Raw genomic sequence first — 17,208 nt, 5'->3', positions numbered from 1 at the left:
GGACACTGAAGCATCTAGATATAATACATGTAAGGAACAAGTTACTGTACTGGCTTGTGTAATGCAACTGGTAACCAGAAACCTAGGTTGACATTAGTAGGGAAATCACAGAAACCTAGGCTTTCAAACACCCCAAAAATCAGGAATAAGTGACCTTATATTACACTCATCAAGAAAAAGGACAGATGAGTTCAGAAATATGTAAAATGTGGCTACACATGAATTTGCAGCAGCTTTAGAGAAATATCTGAAAAACAACAATTTACTGATGAAAGCTCTGTGGCTTCTTGATCATGTGGCTTCACATACTGAGAGTGTTGACGTCACACATGGAGAAATCAAAGCATTATTTTCACCACTAAATGTGACAGCTCTTGATAATGCACATTCAAATCCTGAGAGCGATGACCTCACACATGGAGAACTAACTGAAAATAATACTGTGGACAGGGGCATGCAGGGAAACTAATAAAGGAGAAAAAGGCAAACTTAGATGACTGGAAGAATCTCATCCCTGAATCGGAAGCATTCAAGATGACTGAGGCAGTGCTGGCAGTACAATGGTGAGCAGGAGGAAGTAACACTAGCTGATATCATCTGTTTCCATAAGTGAAGGGATACTGCAGCATGGAAGGGTGTTAAAAGAGGGAAACAAAGACTTTTTTAAAACCTCAAACTTGTAAGTTCATCTTTTTTGCTAGGCCTGGCATCTCACATGTAGGTAATCATAAATTCATACTTTTCAATGCTGATCATTTTCTTTAATTATTTTTGAAGGGTGCAGTGTGTACATATATACACTTCAGATGTTTATTGTAAATCATTTATTATTTATTTATAGGCTGCGTTAATCCAATGAGAAGCAAAATATTTGCAGTTGTCATTTTGTATTCTGTTAGTTAAATCTATTTAATTTATATGGTATTCTGGTTGGTGGTCAGTCAGATATAATCAAGTTAATATGTTAATATATTTCCAGTTTTGCAACTTTTCTTTGGTCAGTTAAATAGTTACAACATTATTTACAGGACATTATCAGTGGTGTTAATGATCTTGAAATACATTTTACTTACATCACTTCAATCCTCCCTCCAACCTCCCTGATTACAGTTAAAATAACTGTTGTCTTTCAAAATTCTGTTTCGTGATTTTAGTCTGCCTCACTGTCAGGCTGGAAACCAAATGGGGACACACTGGTGATTATCTGGTCACAATAAAGACAAGAGACTGTGTGCTCAAGTTGTCTTAAAAATTCAACAGCAGTCTGACATGGAGTCCTTTAAACATCAAGTGGCCCTATCAGCGGGTCCATTAACTCCTCTAATGCTAGGAGTCATTCAGTCACTGCTTTCATTAATTTTGTAAAACTGACCTGTAAACATGTATTGCTTATTTTAAATAATGTTTTAATCTTTGTCACCCAAGTGTCTCAGTTACCTCTGCTTCTTAAAACTGTCTCTGAAACCAGCTTTGGCTATCTTTGGATGCTGCCACAGTCACAGGCCTGTGCTGCCAATTATAGACACTGCTGAGTGATGTAACAATTAAACACACATTTCAAGATTTCAGTTGTTAAATGAAATTAAAATAATGAATTGTCAAACAAAGTTAAACGTTGTTAGTCCTAGATTAAGGCCCCACTGAGATTGGTGAAGCCCTGCCATTAAATCATGCTGCAGAACCTGACTTGTGAAACTGTGTACTCTTGGAGCAGCAGCTGAGAATCTCTCTCTCTCTCTCTCTCTCTCTCTCTCTCTCTCTCTCTCTCTCCCTCCCCTCTCTCTTGTGTGCCAGAGCTCAATGAGTATTCCACAGGAAGTACAAACAGGTGGACTTTTTAATAACTGCAGATAGCCATAGATTAGTGAACAAATTGCTTACACAAAGACAGGTCATTATCATTTTGTCCCATTTCTGTGATCTGTGGAAGGAACACAAATACTGAACAGTTAATTTCAGTGACTGTAGCTTGCTCTCTCTCTCTCTTGTCAAGTGACTCTCTGCCCTCCCACACATACACACTGAAAAATGTCCTTCTGGCTCAATTTTGTCTGTTGAAATGCTTGTACGGCACCTACGTCCTGAGCAGTTGGTCTGCACTTCAATTTCTACAGATCCATAGCTCACTGTATCCAGCAACAGGGTGCCTTCTTAGCTGTCTTGAAAACTTTGGAATTGATGTATCAGTTGTATGGCAAGCTGTACTGCTGATGTGAGTCATCCAATCCTGGATCCTATCTTTACATTCAGACACTACCAGTACATGCTATAATGGACATTAAATAGAGCCACAACCAGTACATTTTATTGAAACAATATGCTCATTTACTGTTAAATACATCCAAACAGTAGTCAAAATGTGGCCTATCTTCCACTAGTAACGAATGAATGAATGAATGTATCAAGTTGATATGTGGAACAGTTTAGTTTATACAGCTTTGATACATATTTGTGTATTTTTTATTCAAATAGATACACTGGAATATCATGCCATCACAAAATTTATTGTTTTACATGGTTTATTGTTGACAAATATTTTTCCTACATTGGGGAGACTTACAATCATTCAGTTTCTTCACTGTCAGTACTTATGACTTGGATCACTGAATTCAAAAGTGCGAACTTCTTATCAATGTGATTCACGTGAAGGATGAAATTCACCAATGATGAACCCAATTAGTAATTCATCACATGAATTTGCAATGGTGATTAAGGACTACCATCAGCTGTTGAATGGAATGACAACAATGAAAATTTGTGCTGGGCTGGGACTTGAACCCGAATTTCTCACTTATCGTGAGCAGTTGCCTTACCATTTGGCTATCCATGCATGATTCACGGCCAGACCCAAACTTCATTATGTCGTCAACCATGAATCTACAACCAGTACTCATACATCCATTATGTATATTCCCGTACAGGTCAGATGCTGTACTAGAAAGTCGCTTGCCCAGTATCGGCAAAGAAATACAATATTGCAGTGCCTGTGTTATTCTGATCATGGTGCACTGCAGCGCCCACAGCCCTTACAAAACACAGCAAATGAATTCGCAATTGCAAATAAGAATGCATGGTTGACAAAACATGGAAGTTTGGGTCTGACCATGAGTCATGCACAGATAGCCAGATGGTAAGTAAGGCTCATGATAAGCGGCAAATTCAGGTCTGAGTCCCTGTACGGCACAAATTTTCATTGTCATCATTTGATTCAACAGCCGATGGTAATACTTATTCACGATTGTGAATTCATTTGATGTGTTTCATAATGGCTGTGCCACAGAGCATCGTGATCAGAATAACGCAGGCACTTTTCAATATTGCAATTAGTAATTGCATGGCTTGGATGGGAACAACAGGTGCTATTGACTCAGTCCCAAAGATGTGTCCAACTGAGACTTGCACTAGGTTGTTGAACCATTCAACATTATTATTTTCACTCTTACTATAATTATTATGTAAAGGACAATCAAAAATGCAATGACAGGTGAAAACATGTGAATGTGTACAATATGGTATTAGAAGAGTTAAGCATTGGGCATACTCTAAGACATTCGGTTCAATTACAAATTCCATTAACCGAGTCTCAACCCAAGTTAGACTACTTGGTCCAAACAAAATCATTACTTTATGGGTGACAGGAAGACAAGATGAAAGATGTTGAATCTTCACCTTTTGGAATCAAATTCATCAAGCACTAAAAAGTACAACAGAGAAAGAAATATTTGTTAATGCCAGAATAAGAAAACAGAAGGCCAATTAATATCAGATTCTTTTGCAATACACGGGGTTGGTGCACACAACTGGAATGCGATGTAAATAAAGGTATGAAACAAGCAAAATTCAAGTTCAAGGGAAGTTTGAAACCTTTTGAAGTATGAATAGTAATTAAAGTGTTCAAATTGCTTCTGTTTTCTAAGCAACTTACAGATGCAGGGTGTATAAAGATAAAGACCACTCAACATAAGTACGATATCAAATAAGAGTATAAAATGTTATACAACTCACCCACTGTTTCTCTGAAACTGTGCCTTACCTACTCAATTTAATATAGCATTAACCTCAGCAATGAACTATTATTTCTCAAGTAGCCACTTGTTAACTGTCAATGAATTTTAATTTTATATGCTGATTTAAAAAAAAGTGCCTTGACATCTTTGCTAAAGAGAAATCACAAAATTAAACTAAAGATGAAGCACCTCTGGTAGGAAGATCGTGTTGACAAGGTTATCAGAGTTGTGCTGTGTCATACAAACTATTGTTTCTTTAATTTAACATGCATCTGTTCCAAGAAAGATTCACTTGAGAAGTAAAAATCATTCATTTCTTAATTTTATACTTGCAAAAATTACAGTGAAATCTATGATTCCCTAAATTCAAGAAACTGTGAATTTTATTTGAAGACTCTAAAAGTGTTGCTTTTCATAACTTGTAAAATTATGAAACTTACTATTTCCATAAACATACTGAGCCACTTCCTCCACAAGTGACAAAAATGTCACGATTCTGTGGTAAATGGCGCGCTAACCATATTGTTGACTTGTGAGCCTGGAACAAGAATAAACAAAAAAAATATTGTTTCAGTTCCTACAATGGGTTAAACTAATTTTCAGAGATAATAAAAAACAATGAACACCAGCAACAAAGAACCACATACACTTTATAATCTTGCATAAAGGATCCTCAATGGAAAATAAAAGAACAATTTATAGTCATGAATAAGGCATTACTGATAAGGACAAGGCTGTTTAGAAGATTTTAACACTTTAAGCATTTAAATAATTAAACAAAGCTACGGGAATACATCAACACCCAACCAAAAAGCATATAATGTCATTAGCAGAGCACCATTAGGCAAATACACCTCCCAGTCAAAATAATGTGATCACCTGGAAAAAGCATGAATAACCATCTTTTGCAGCACAGACTCGTGAGAGACATGCAGGAAGAGAATCAGTGTGGCTCTGGAAGGTACTGACAGGGATGTGGAGCCATGCCGATTCTAGTGCTGTTGGCAAATGCACTAGGTTTCTCATCTGAAGATCAATGGCACAAACAGCCCAATCAAGGGGGTCCCACAGATTCTCCATTGGGTTTAAGTTCGGAGGGTTTGCTGGCCAGGGGAGTATGATGAATCTATCTTGGCACTCTTCAAACCATGCACATCAACTGCAACATTGTGCCAAAGAAAAACAAACTGCCGTAGATGACATCCCGCCGAGGAAATTGCGGTAGCAGACACTGTGCTGAGGAAAAACAAACTGCATGTAGGGGTGGACATGGTCCCCAAGTATAGATGCATACTTGTATTGATCCATCGTGCCTTTCATACTAACAAGATCATCCAGGGATGTCCTCTAGCCTGAACCCTTTTGATGATTGTTGCATGGTGTTTACTTTCAGACATTTCACATTGTACATGCCAGTAGCCATCTGTGCTGTGGAGCATAAAACATGATTCATTTGAAAAAGCCAGTTGTCACCATTCAATGGACATACAGCTGTGGTATTAGTGCACAAATTACAGCCTTCATTGCCTCTGAACAGCAGTCAGCATGTGTGCATGAACCACGTGCTTGCTTCAGAGACCCATATACAGCAATGTTCGCTCGATGGTCATTGCGGAGACAATGTTGGTATCCCCCTGCTTCATCTGGGGAATCAGATGCTCAACAGCTTCATGTCTATTTGCCCACATACACCTCTGCAGCCATCATTCACCCCAGTCACCTATGGCCTGTGGTGCACCACAGTTGCCTCAGCAGCAGTTTTGGATAGTGCCATTTTGCTACAGAAGGTATATACTTGAAGCACAGTGGCACGAAAACAGTTCACAAACTGAGCCATTTCGAAATGCTTCCACTAGAGCCCTGCAACTGCCTACCCTATGCGCATGGGTCACATGCACCTGTTGTGTGCGAGTAAAAGTGCTAATACGCTTTGCAAACACTGGTGGATGTTGCCAAAGATTACTGATGCTAGTGACAGCCACATGAGCGCATGTACACGCACGTGGCACCTGAGCCATGCGGATTTCCTGCAACTGCACCCACTTGTACATAGGCTGTGAATTTACAGTGTACGCATGTGCAATACACTTCTGTTAACTCCACACTTGGGCAAAATTTATGCGAATGACAAATAATGAATATAGATATAAATTGCTATTCATTATTTGTGAATAACAAAAATTGTTTGAAATATTACTCACTTACACAAATAAAAACAATCAGAAATCATCTGTGAATAAAAAGTGTTAAGGATAATACCTGTAGATGAATCTGGAATCCAATTGCATTTATAGCTCCAATTCTTTGTTATTTATTAACCAAATGTACCTTTTGTTCCTTTTAAATTAGTTTTCAGAACAACTCTTTTATTTGAAACATTCCACCATAAACTTTATTTGATTTACAAAGATTTACATTGTGAGACTAAAGAAAATACATTATACACATGCAATGCATTCCTGGACTGATCTTTAATCATGACTTCGATGTACGAGTTTCAGCTCATAATGTCTTCAGCAAATATTGAGAATTCATCAGTTCTGCTGTACTTTTTGGGAAATAACTAGTTGTGATTCCACTTTTAGTTCATTTCTCAAATCACATTCCAAATAAAATCTTCTTTATATGTCTTAATGTCATTTGAAACTTGTGACCAGATTTCTTTCACATTTCTTTGGCTAGTATATGGCTAGTATATGGCTAAATTGTTTAAGCCTCCCTTGGTCACGGACACCAATAGAGGTGAACTACTTGTTTTTAAATCATAGGAATGTCTCTGTAACAATAAATAATAATAGAGAGAAAAAAGTCTTACAATCATCATTTGACACTTCCATGACCTACAAGTTGCAAGCATGCTGCAATATTACGAACTCTTTTATATACAAAATTGTTAAGGCTTTTGTGGCCACTTGTTGACAAACTGCCTATTGGCTTCTGTCTCGGGTTCTTCGGCCATGTTCATCTGATGCTTTTGTTGACGTTTCGCCAGCACGAGTGGCTGGCATTGTCAGAGATTCACCCTCCATTGCCAGTGGTGAACTGGAGCCGAGCTCACGGCCACAGACTATATGTATCTGGCGCGCCAACATCTGAGGGCTTCTCCGTCCTCATTTCCGGTGTGTTTCTCCAGGTAGCAAGAGGAGAAACGCACTGAAAATGAGAGCGGAGAAGCCCTTGGACGTTGGTCAACCAGGTATACTTCCATACATGGCTATACTTTCAGAAACGACTTCCTGACACTTAAATCTATACTTGATGTTAACAAATTTCTCTTCTTCAGAAACGCTTTCCTTGCCACTGCCAGTCTACATTTTATATCTTCTCTACTTCGACCATCATCAGTTATTCTGCTTCCCAAATAGCAAACCTCCTTTATTACTGTACGTGTCTCGTTTCCTATTCTAATTCCCTCAGCATCACCCAACTTAATTCGACTATTTAACAATAACATATTTAATTTTATGCCACCAGTCTGGATATAAAGTTAACTATAGATTTTTTTTATCACAATTCTAAAGCTTTCATCTTTCTCAATAGCACTTCTATTTAGCCACATATAAAATAAAAAAAAGATTCATTCTCATTCATAACATTAAGCATCTTACTGTGAATTTCATAACTGGTAACTGAACTAGTGTGGTCATCTACACATACTAATGTCCTTTAATCCTTTAACAGTGTCCTTGGGTACCTCTACAGTATCATAACCACAATTACACATTTCCTTATTAATACATAATGCCTCCAATTCTTCTTTAAAACAAACAAAATACTTTTCTTCTTCATTACTGTATTCATCATCACTTACCCTTAATTTATTATATTCAATAATACCACAAACATCTACAATATTACCACACAAATAACCAATATATTAACTTCCTATTTCATTATTGTTTATGTGCTTAATTTCACTTAACTTTCTGTTCATTAACACAATATTCACTTTTTTCCTTACCTGGTACTTCCATTAATTTCTGAATTCCAAAATCTTCACAAATCATTCAGCTTTGAACAAATGACAAATCTCAATCCAGTTATAGAATTCTGATCAATTAATTTCTTCTGTATCTTCTTTTCTAATTTCTATGTGCTCACTTTCCTTATTCACATGTTTTGCCCTTCCTGGTGAGCATACCTCTTCCTCAACAGATCAAAAAGCATAGTACATATCTTCAAGATAGATCCTGTTCACTTCACTAGAGTGATTTTCTTGTGTGTCACTATTTATGTAATTTCTGGTCCATTTGTTATTGGTTTCATGAGCTCCAACTTATGGATTAATAATAGGGCCCAAGCTAGTTTTTTTCTTTCCTGAATTAATACCCCATCCTGTTTCCTTGTATTTTTATTATCATTTCTATTCCAATTTCTGTTCCAACTATTGCCATGTTGGTCCTCAGGGTAAAGGTTGTCACCATTTACCATACTATGTTCCTTCTGTTGATAATTGTTACCATTGCAGTTACTATGTTTGATCCAGTTGTGATTATTAATGTGCCAATTTTGATAACTACCACTTTCAAAATTTGTGTATGTATTGTGGCTGTATTTCCCTGCTTTTCTGAAACTCTAATTTATCTACATATTTCAAAAACTGGTCTATTGTGTCATCTGGCTCAGAGACTAGTAGGACCCACTGTACCTCAGCTGGTTACCTCTTTTTTTATAGCATCTATCTGGATGAGTTCATTGAACGGTTTGCTCAAATAAGCTAATTTTTTATGCTGATTTTTGCAAAACTGTTTCATGCTACCACGCCCATCCCTGTAATTTGGTCCACTGAGAAATTCGCTTTTTATTCCATCTTGTTCTGTCCCTGATCAAAATCTATCTAAAAATCCTTTCTCTCAAAATCTGCATAGTTGTGTCATACTAAGTATACTGGTTAGCCCAAATTAGTGCTTCACCTTCTAGAAACTTTTTAACAACCTTGATTTTCATATCATCAGTCATATTAAACACATAATTATCTCTGCAATGCTGTGGAAAATCTACAGGATGTAAACTATCTTCACCTGAGAAGTTTTTTACTGGAATGTTGCAAAACATGGCACCAACATTGTTTATAAAGTTTCTATTAACTATATCATTTAACCTTTTTGCAAGGAACATAAACACTAGTTTCTAGGTGCTGGTTTTGTTGTTACAAAATAATACATTACCTGTGAATTTGCTGTCTGCTGTCTTGAATATGTTCAATGAAACTGCTTTCAGCAAGTACCAGTTCAGTATCAACATTAGTTTCCAAAGCTGAAATTCAGCTATATAGATTTTTTTCAACAGTACTTATTTCCTCTTACACTTTTTTGAATGAATTTTTTTCCTACCTTCAGCGACCTGATTTTTGACATTTTTGGCTTTCGGTATTAAATTAAAGCTCAATTTCTACCAAGCATTGGAAAATCCAGGATATTAAAATGTAACAATAAAATGAAAGGAAAGTTGCCACTCACCATATAGCAGAGATGCTGAGTTGCAGATAGGCACAACAAAAATACTATCACAAATAAGCTTTCGGCCAACAAGGCCTTTGTTGAAAATAGATAATACACACACACACACACACACACACATATATATATATATATATATATATATATATATACAAGTGCACTCTCTGGCAGCTGAAGCCAGACATTTATACAGTTTCAAATAGCTATAATGTAGTGGATTTCTGGGTTTTGAGTCTTCGACTTGGGAATCGGTCATTTCATGTAATCCAAGGTCGATTAGTATATTTCTCTCTCCATAGCCAGTTGCGTGCCTCAGCGATACAGATAGCCGTACTGTAGGTGCAACCACAACGGAGGGGTATCTGTTGAGAGGCCAGACAACCTGTGGTTCCTGAAGAGGGGCAGCAGCCTTTTCAGTAGTTGCAGGGGCAACAGTCTGGGTGATTGACAGATCTGGCCTTGTAACAATAACCAAGAGGCCAGACAAACATGTGGTTCCTGAAGAGGGGCAGCAGCGTTTTCAGTAGTTGCAGGGGCAATAGTCTGGGTGATTGACTGATCTGGCCTTGTAACAATAACCAAAACGGCCATGCTGTGCTGGTACTGCTAACGGCTGAAAGCAAGGGGAAACTACGGCCGTAATCTTTCCCGAGGGCATGCAGCTTTACTGTATGATTAAATGATGGTGGCGTCCTCTTGGGTAAAATATTCCGGAGGTAAAATAGTCCCCCATTCGGATCTCCAGGAGGGGACTACTCAAGAGGATGTCGTTATCAGGAGAAAGAAAACTGGCGTTCTACGGACTGGAGTGTGGAATGTCAGATCCCTTAATCGGGCAGGTAGGTTAGAAAATTTAAAAAGGGAAATGGATGGGTTAAAGTTAGATATAGTGGGAATTAGTGAAGTTCGGTGGCAGGAGGAACAAGACTTTTGGTCAGGTGACTACAGGGTTATAAACACAAAATCAAATATGGGTAATGCAGGAGTAGGTTTAATAATGAATAGGAAAATAGGAATGCGGGTAAGCTACTACAAACAGCATTATGAACGCATTATTGTGGCCAAGATAGATACGAAGCCCACGCCTACTACAGTAGTACAAGTTCATATGCCAACTAGCTCTGCAGATGACGGAGAAATTGAAAAAATGTATGATCCAATAAAAGAAATGATTCAGATAGTGAAGGGTGATGAAAATTTAATAGCCATGGGTGACTGGAATTCGGTAGTAGGAAAAGGGAGAGAAGGAAATGTAGTAGGTGAATATGGACTGGGGCAAAGAAATGAAAGAGGAAGCCGCCTGGTAGAATTTTGCACAGAGCACAACTTAATCATAGCTAACACTTGGTTCAAGAACCATAAAAGAAGGCTGTATACATGGAAGAAGCCTGGAGATACTGACAAGGTTTCAGATAGATTATGTAATGGTAAGACAGAGATTTAGGAACCAAGTTTTAAATTGTAAGACATTTCCAGGGGCAGATGTGGACTCTGACCACAATCTATTGGTTATGACCTGTAGATTAAAACTAAAGAAACTCCAAAAAGGTGGGAATTTAAGGAGATGGGATCTGGATAAACTAAAAGAACCAGAGGTTGTACAGAGTTTCAGGGAGAGCATAAGGGAGCAATTGACAGGAATGGGGGAAAGAAATACGGTAGAAGAAGAATGGGTAGCTTTGAGGGATGAAGTAGTGAAGGCAGCAGAGGATCAAGGTAAAAAGACGAAGGCTAGTAGAAATCCTTGGGTAACAGAAGAAACATTGAATTTAATTGATGAGAGGAGAAAATATAAAAATGCAGTAAATGAAGCAGGCAAAAAGGAATACAGACGTCTCAAAAATGAGATCGACAGGAACTGCAAAATGGCTAAGCAGGGATGGCTAGAGAACAAATGTAAGGCTGTAGAGGCTTATCTCACTAGGGGTAAGATAGATACTGCCTACAGGAAAATTAAAGAGACCTTTGGAGATACGAGAACCACTTGTATGAACATCGAGAGCTCAGATGGAAACCCAGTTCTAAGCAAAGAAGGGAAAGCAAAAAAGGTGGAAGGAGTATATAGAGGGTCTATACAAGGGCGATGTACTTGAGGACAATATTATGGAAATGGAAGAGGATGGAGATGAAGATGAAATGGGAGATACGATACTGCGTGAAGAGTTTGACAGATCACTGAAAGACCTGAGTCGAAACAAGGCCCCCGGAGTAGACAACATTCCATTGGAACTACTGATGGCCTTGGGAGAGCCAGTCCTGACAAAACTCTACCATCTGGTGAGCAAGATGTATGAGACAGGCGAAATACCCTCAGACTTCAAGAAGAATACAATAAATCCAATCACAAAGAAAGCAGGTGTTGACAGATGTGAAAATTATCGAACTATCAGTTTAATAAGACACATCTGCAAAATACTAACGCGAATTCTTTACAGACGAACGGAAAAACTAGTAGAAGTCGACCTCGGGGAAGATCAGTTTGGATTCCGTAGAAATGGAACACGTGAGGCAATACTGTCCCTACGAATTATCTTAGAAGCTAGATTAAGGAAGGGCAAACCTACGTTTCTAGCATTTGTAGACTTAGAGAAAGCTTTTGACAATGTTGATTGGAACACTCTCTTTCAAATTCTGAAGGTAGCAGGGGTAAAATACAGGGAGCGAAAGGCTATTTACAATTTGTACAGAAACCAGATGGCAGTTATAAGAGTCGAGGGACATAAAGGGAAGCAGTGGTTGGGAAGGGAGTGAGACAGGGTTGTAGTCTCTCCCCGATGTTATTCAATCTGTATATTGAGCAAGCAGTGAAGGAAACAAAAGAAAAATTCGGAGTAGGTATTAAAATCTATTCGCCGATGACATCGTAATTCTGTCAGAGACAGCAAAGGACTTGGAAGAGCAGTTGAACGGAATGGATAGTGCCTTGAAAGGAGGATATAAGATGAACATCAACAAAAGCAAAACGAGGATAATGGAATGTAGTCGAATTAAGTCGGGTGATGCTGAGGGAGTTAGATTAGGAAATGAGACACTTAAAGTAGTAAAGGAGTTTTGCTATTTGAGGAGCAAAATAACTGATGATGGTCGAAGTAGAGAGGATATAAAATGTAGACTGGCAATGGCAAGGAAATCGTTTCTGAAGAAGAGAAATTTGTTAACATCGAGTATAGATTTAAGTGTCAGAAAGTCATTTCTGAAAGTATGTGTATGGAGTGTAGCCATGTATGGAAGTGAAACATGGACAGTAAATAGTTTGGACAAGAAGAGAATAGAAGCTTTTGAAATGTGGTGCTACAGAAGAATGCTGAAGATTAGATGGGTAGATCACATAACTAATGAGGAAGTATTGAATAGGATTGGGGAGAGGAGAAGTTTTTTGGCTCAACTTGACCAGAAGAAGGGATCGGTTGGTAGGACATGTTCTGAGGCATCAAGGGATCACCAATTTAGTATTAGAGGGCAGCGCGGAGGGTAAAAATCGTAGAGGGAGACCAAGAGATGACTACACTAAGCAGATTCAGAAGGATGTAGGTTGCAGTAGGAGATGAAGAAGCTTGAACAAGATAGAGTAGCATGGAGAGCTGCATCAAACCAGTCTCAGGACTGAAGACCACAACAACAACAGCCAGTTTCATTGCAATCTTCATCACGAGCAGCCTGTGGACACTTCCATCTTCCAACAACACAACAGCAATGTTCTCAGGGCTGCATATATACACTCAATCACACTATGCACCTCAACTGGTCTTCTAAAGCTCTTGATCATAATCCCACAGAAAAATGTCTGGCACTATTTGGAACAGTGAGTGAAGCATAGCATACAACATCTCTACAAATTGGTACCTCTACAGAATCTAGTCATGCGAGTTTCAGCTGGATATGGCATACCTGATCTCTTTACCTGGACTTTCTTCTTTGCCAAACTGAATCCATTATCAAGTCTAGAACAATGCTACATGGTATTAGTGTGATGTCTCTTGGGGCTTTATAATTTTTTGTCCAGTGTGCTTGGATGAAAATACTGAAACAACACATCTGTGAAGCAGCTGCTTAAATGGCAGTGACCAAAATCCAATAACAAAGAAAATGTGTACTTGTAATGAAATTCTTAAAACAGCTATCATCCATACTTTTTCCAGTAATACCAACAGGAAAAAGGGAGCTAGCTGCATGTTCATTCTACCAGCATGCATCATTTAATGTCTACGATAGAGAAAGTTACTCACTGGAGACAGTTCCATGCACAAAAAAATAAATAAAATTTTTCATTTCTTAGCTCGGTGTGTACTAACTTAATGAACTAAATGAAACAGTTTTTTCAGATAACTGTATCCTTCAATCATATTTTTCAGTAAGATTAAAAGCAACTCACCCTTTCTGACAGACTTGCAAAACCTTTCTTGGGATGAAATGTTCTTGTATCATATACATAAAATTTTGATTCAAGAGTTGTAGCTACGAGCTTATTCATTGGAATATCTTTTCGGTCAAATTCAAGACCACAAACCTGTAAAAAAAATAAATTGTTTTAATTTGAAAATTTCACAGAAAATAACTTATTAAAAACTGTTGACTAAAAGATAAAAAGAAAAGAAGAATGGTTCCATGTCATAATTATCCCACTTTCCCTCTTGGATCTTAAAGCTATGTTTGCAGTGAGCCCATGAGCACAACTCAGAATAGTTTAAAAAATATTAGCAGCCAGAATTTCCAAAATTGACTTGTTTCAGTAAAATCTAAATTAGAGAAGCCAGTTTGAAAACAATTCCTCAAAAATAAAAACACCCTGGTTTTCCCTTTCTACACAGTTGCTTCATTTAAAAGTCACAAAAAGCAACAACACATCATCAGCATACACATTAGGAAAACATATTTAGTATTGGTTATTTATAAACTGATGGAAAATTGGATTGTCAATGGAACAAAAATATCTATCTGGGGATAGATTATGGATATTTTTCTTAAAAATGTAAGTGTTCTTAAGTGACAATTTTTACTTTAAAATTTGTTTCTCTAAATCTAGTCTATGATCACTAATACTGTCATTAGACTATCGATTTCAAATTGTCCTGACCATCCTCAGAGACTCAAAAAAGAGGAACCAAATATAACTAATTTACAGTCTACATCTTATGTTCTTCATCATCATCATAATCATTGTTTCAAGGATTAGGCTATTGCCTGTTCTGAACTCACACACAAAATCATTCCCACCTTTTCTGAGGTCTTCCAACAACTGTTTTCCCATCTGGCTTGTGGTTCATGATCTTCTGGAGAAATCAATGATGTGGGATTTTCACGAGGTGTTTTCTCTAATGTTCATGATACTGTTGGATAATTTCATTCATTCAAACATTGGGCCATAAAGTATAAAAAGAGCTCACCATGATGATATAAAAAGAGGTGGCGGTTCCTGTCTTATTCTACGGAAGTGAAAGCTCAGTTTCCACAAAGAACAACAAGAAAACAAAATTTGGACAGCACAAATGAGGTTCCTGAGGACAACAAAGAGTTGTACAAGAAGAGAATTAATCTATATCTTGCAAATAGCAAATTATGATACAATTAATTTCACAAATATAAAATACATGAGTTTAAAAATGCGACAAAACATACCTGCATAAAACATGTAGTATTATAATAAAGTCAGAGTGGAATCATCAAGGGATGCAAACAGAGTTAGCTAAGCATTGTCAAATAAAACTGATATTATGATGCAGAATACGCCACTGTGCCAACAGTCATGATGTGAATGGCACTAATGTTTGCAGCAATCTGAGGTGCAGTGGGAGCACAAAAAATACGTTTGTGATGCAAATGCATCATGTATCATTACTGTATATATATCTTCAAAAATGCAATTAAGAAACAACGTACAATTAGAAAAAAACTATTTTGGAATTACAAGATGTTCTATAAATTTTTACAGCAATAAAATGACATACATAAAAAACACAAGTGAATTTTTCTTTTAAATTGTTAAAACCTGGCAGATAGACACGAAAGAAGAATAAAATCTGGAAGTAAAATGCAGTGATAGCATGGTTAAGTCTAAGAAGATGGTTAATAAAGAAGAAGAGGAACCTGAAAACGTACAAGAAATCAAGGAGATGTGGAAGGAATATTTTGAAGAGCTGCTTAAGAAGGGACCGGTTGGTAGGACATGTTTTGAGGCATCAAGGGATCACAAATTTAGCATTGGAGGGCAGCGTGGAGGGTAAAAATCGTAGAGGGAGACCAAGAGATGAATACACTAAGCAGATTCAGAAGGATGTGGGTTGCAGCAAGTACTGGGAGATGAAGAAGCTTGCACAGGATAGAGTAGCATGGAGAGCTGCATCAAACCAGTCTCAGGACTGAAGACCACAACAACAACAACTTAACACAAATTGAAATGTGGAAGAGGAAAATGAGGAGCCTGGGTATGGGAGCTGTGGGGACGCAGAGGACATCAAGATTGACCTAACCTAGACAGAAGAATTTGTAGTGAGGGTGTCTTCCATGATGCAGAACATGTCAGGAAAGACAGAATACACAATAAATATTTACTAAGAAAAACAGATATGCTACAGTACCTTCCACAGATCTCAAGTGCAATGGCCCTAATAGACGTGGAATAAATAAAAAAAGTCTTTAAATATATTTTTATTTAAGAAGTAATAAATAACTATTCACAAAGCCCGTAAATGTTCAATAACACTGAGGAGAATATGATCACTCATAGCTTATTGTAACCAACCATCATGAAACAGAATAATCATTTTATTGCACAAACTTATAACAACAATATCATTCTACTGAATTTTTATACAGAAATCAGACTGTACAAATACTCACATTATTTGATATTATAAATAATGCATACGCATCAGTTGATTCTATAAGAAATTCATCAGTGGAGTACGAGTAGTTGACCATCAATAAATACTTTACTCTTCCCTTAAAGTTTTTTTGGCTGCTAGCAAGTTATTGAAAATGTGTGTTCCTGATTACTGGAAACATTTCTGGACCAAAGTAAGTGACTTTAAATCTTTGTGAATATGATTCTTATTTCTAGTATTGATTCCAAGAGCTGAGCTATTGGTTTGAAAAAGAGATATATTTTTAATGAAAAAATTCATTAAGGAATAAATATTTTGGAAAACAATAGTTCGTACCGTAGTTCCACAAATAGGCCTCTTCAGTGGTGGATACATATGGGAACTCGCACCCCCCCCCCCCTCCCTCCCTCCCTGCAGGACCAAACGCATTGCCACCCTCACCACCCTCACAAGTCAGCCTACACGCTATTCGTTCATTTCTTTTGTCAGTTGACCCGACTGAATCGAGTTATTGAGTACGTGTACTTTCCTATGCAGCACGTACATTGATGTCATCACATATTTTATACATTTCTGTCTGGCACATAGATACCTAACACATACCTATGAGAAAAGTTGCAGTCAGTCTAGTGATCTTGATACGTTATTCTGTCTGGCATATGTTTGAGAAAAGTCGCGATTATTCTACTGTTTTCTAGTACAGAGAACCTCCGATACATAGTGGTATAAATATGGACTATTCGACAAATAGGAAGGTAGTTTACATTCAGAAACACAAGTATTAAGACTGAAGAATGAATAAGTAAATAATCAACTTGTCAGGAAGAATAGGCACTTGGAATTCATCATTTAAGGAAGAGATCCAAAATGTAATTTTTTATGTCATAAGATGGCACTGTCTTTTATATGTGTATAATCAGT

The 17,208-nt window shown here is 37.4% G+C and overlaps 1 protein-coding gene across 2 annotated transcripts in view; it reads right to left on the bottom strand.

Moving 5' to 3' along the window:
* LOC126348365 (dynein axonemal assembly factor 10) overlaps positions 1–17,208 on the bottom strand; it is a 176,892-nt gene that overhangs the window by 24,905 nt on the left and 134,779 nt on the right. For both annotated transcript variants that reach the window (XM_050002348.1, XM_050002349.1), the window contains 2 exons: positions 13,839–13,973; positions 4,448–4,545 (listed from right to left, as the gene is read on the bottom strand). In XM_050002348.1, coding sequence (XP_049858305.1) covers positions 4,448–4,545; positions 13,839–13,973 — 233 coding nt within the window. The remainder of the gene's footprint in view (positions 1–4,447; positions 4,546–13,838; positions 13,974–17,208) is intronic.

Source organism: Schistocerca gregaria, chromosome 1 (assembly GCF_023897955.1).
Source record: "Schistocerca gregaria isolate iqSchGreg1 chromosome 1, iqSchGreg1.2, whole genome shotgun sequence".
Taxonomy (NCBI): Eukaryota; Metazoa; Arthropoda; class Insecta; order Orthoptera; family Acrididae; genus Schistocerca; species Schistocerca gregaria.
This window is presented reverse-complemented; position numbering and strand designations above follow the sequence as displayed.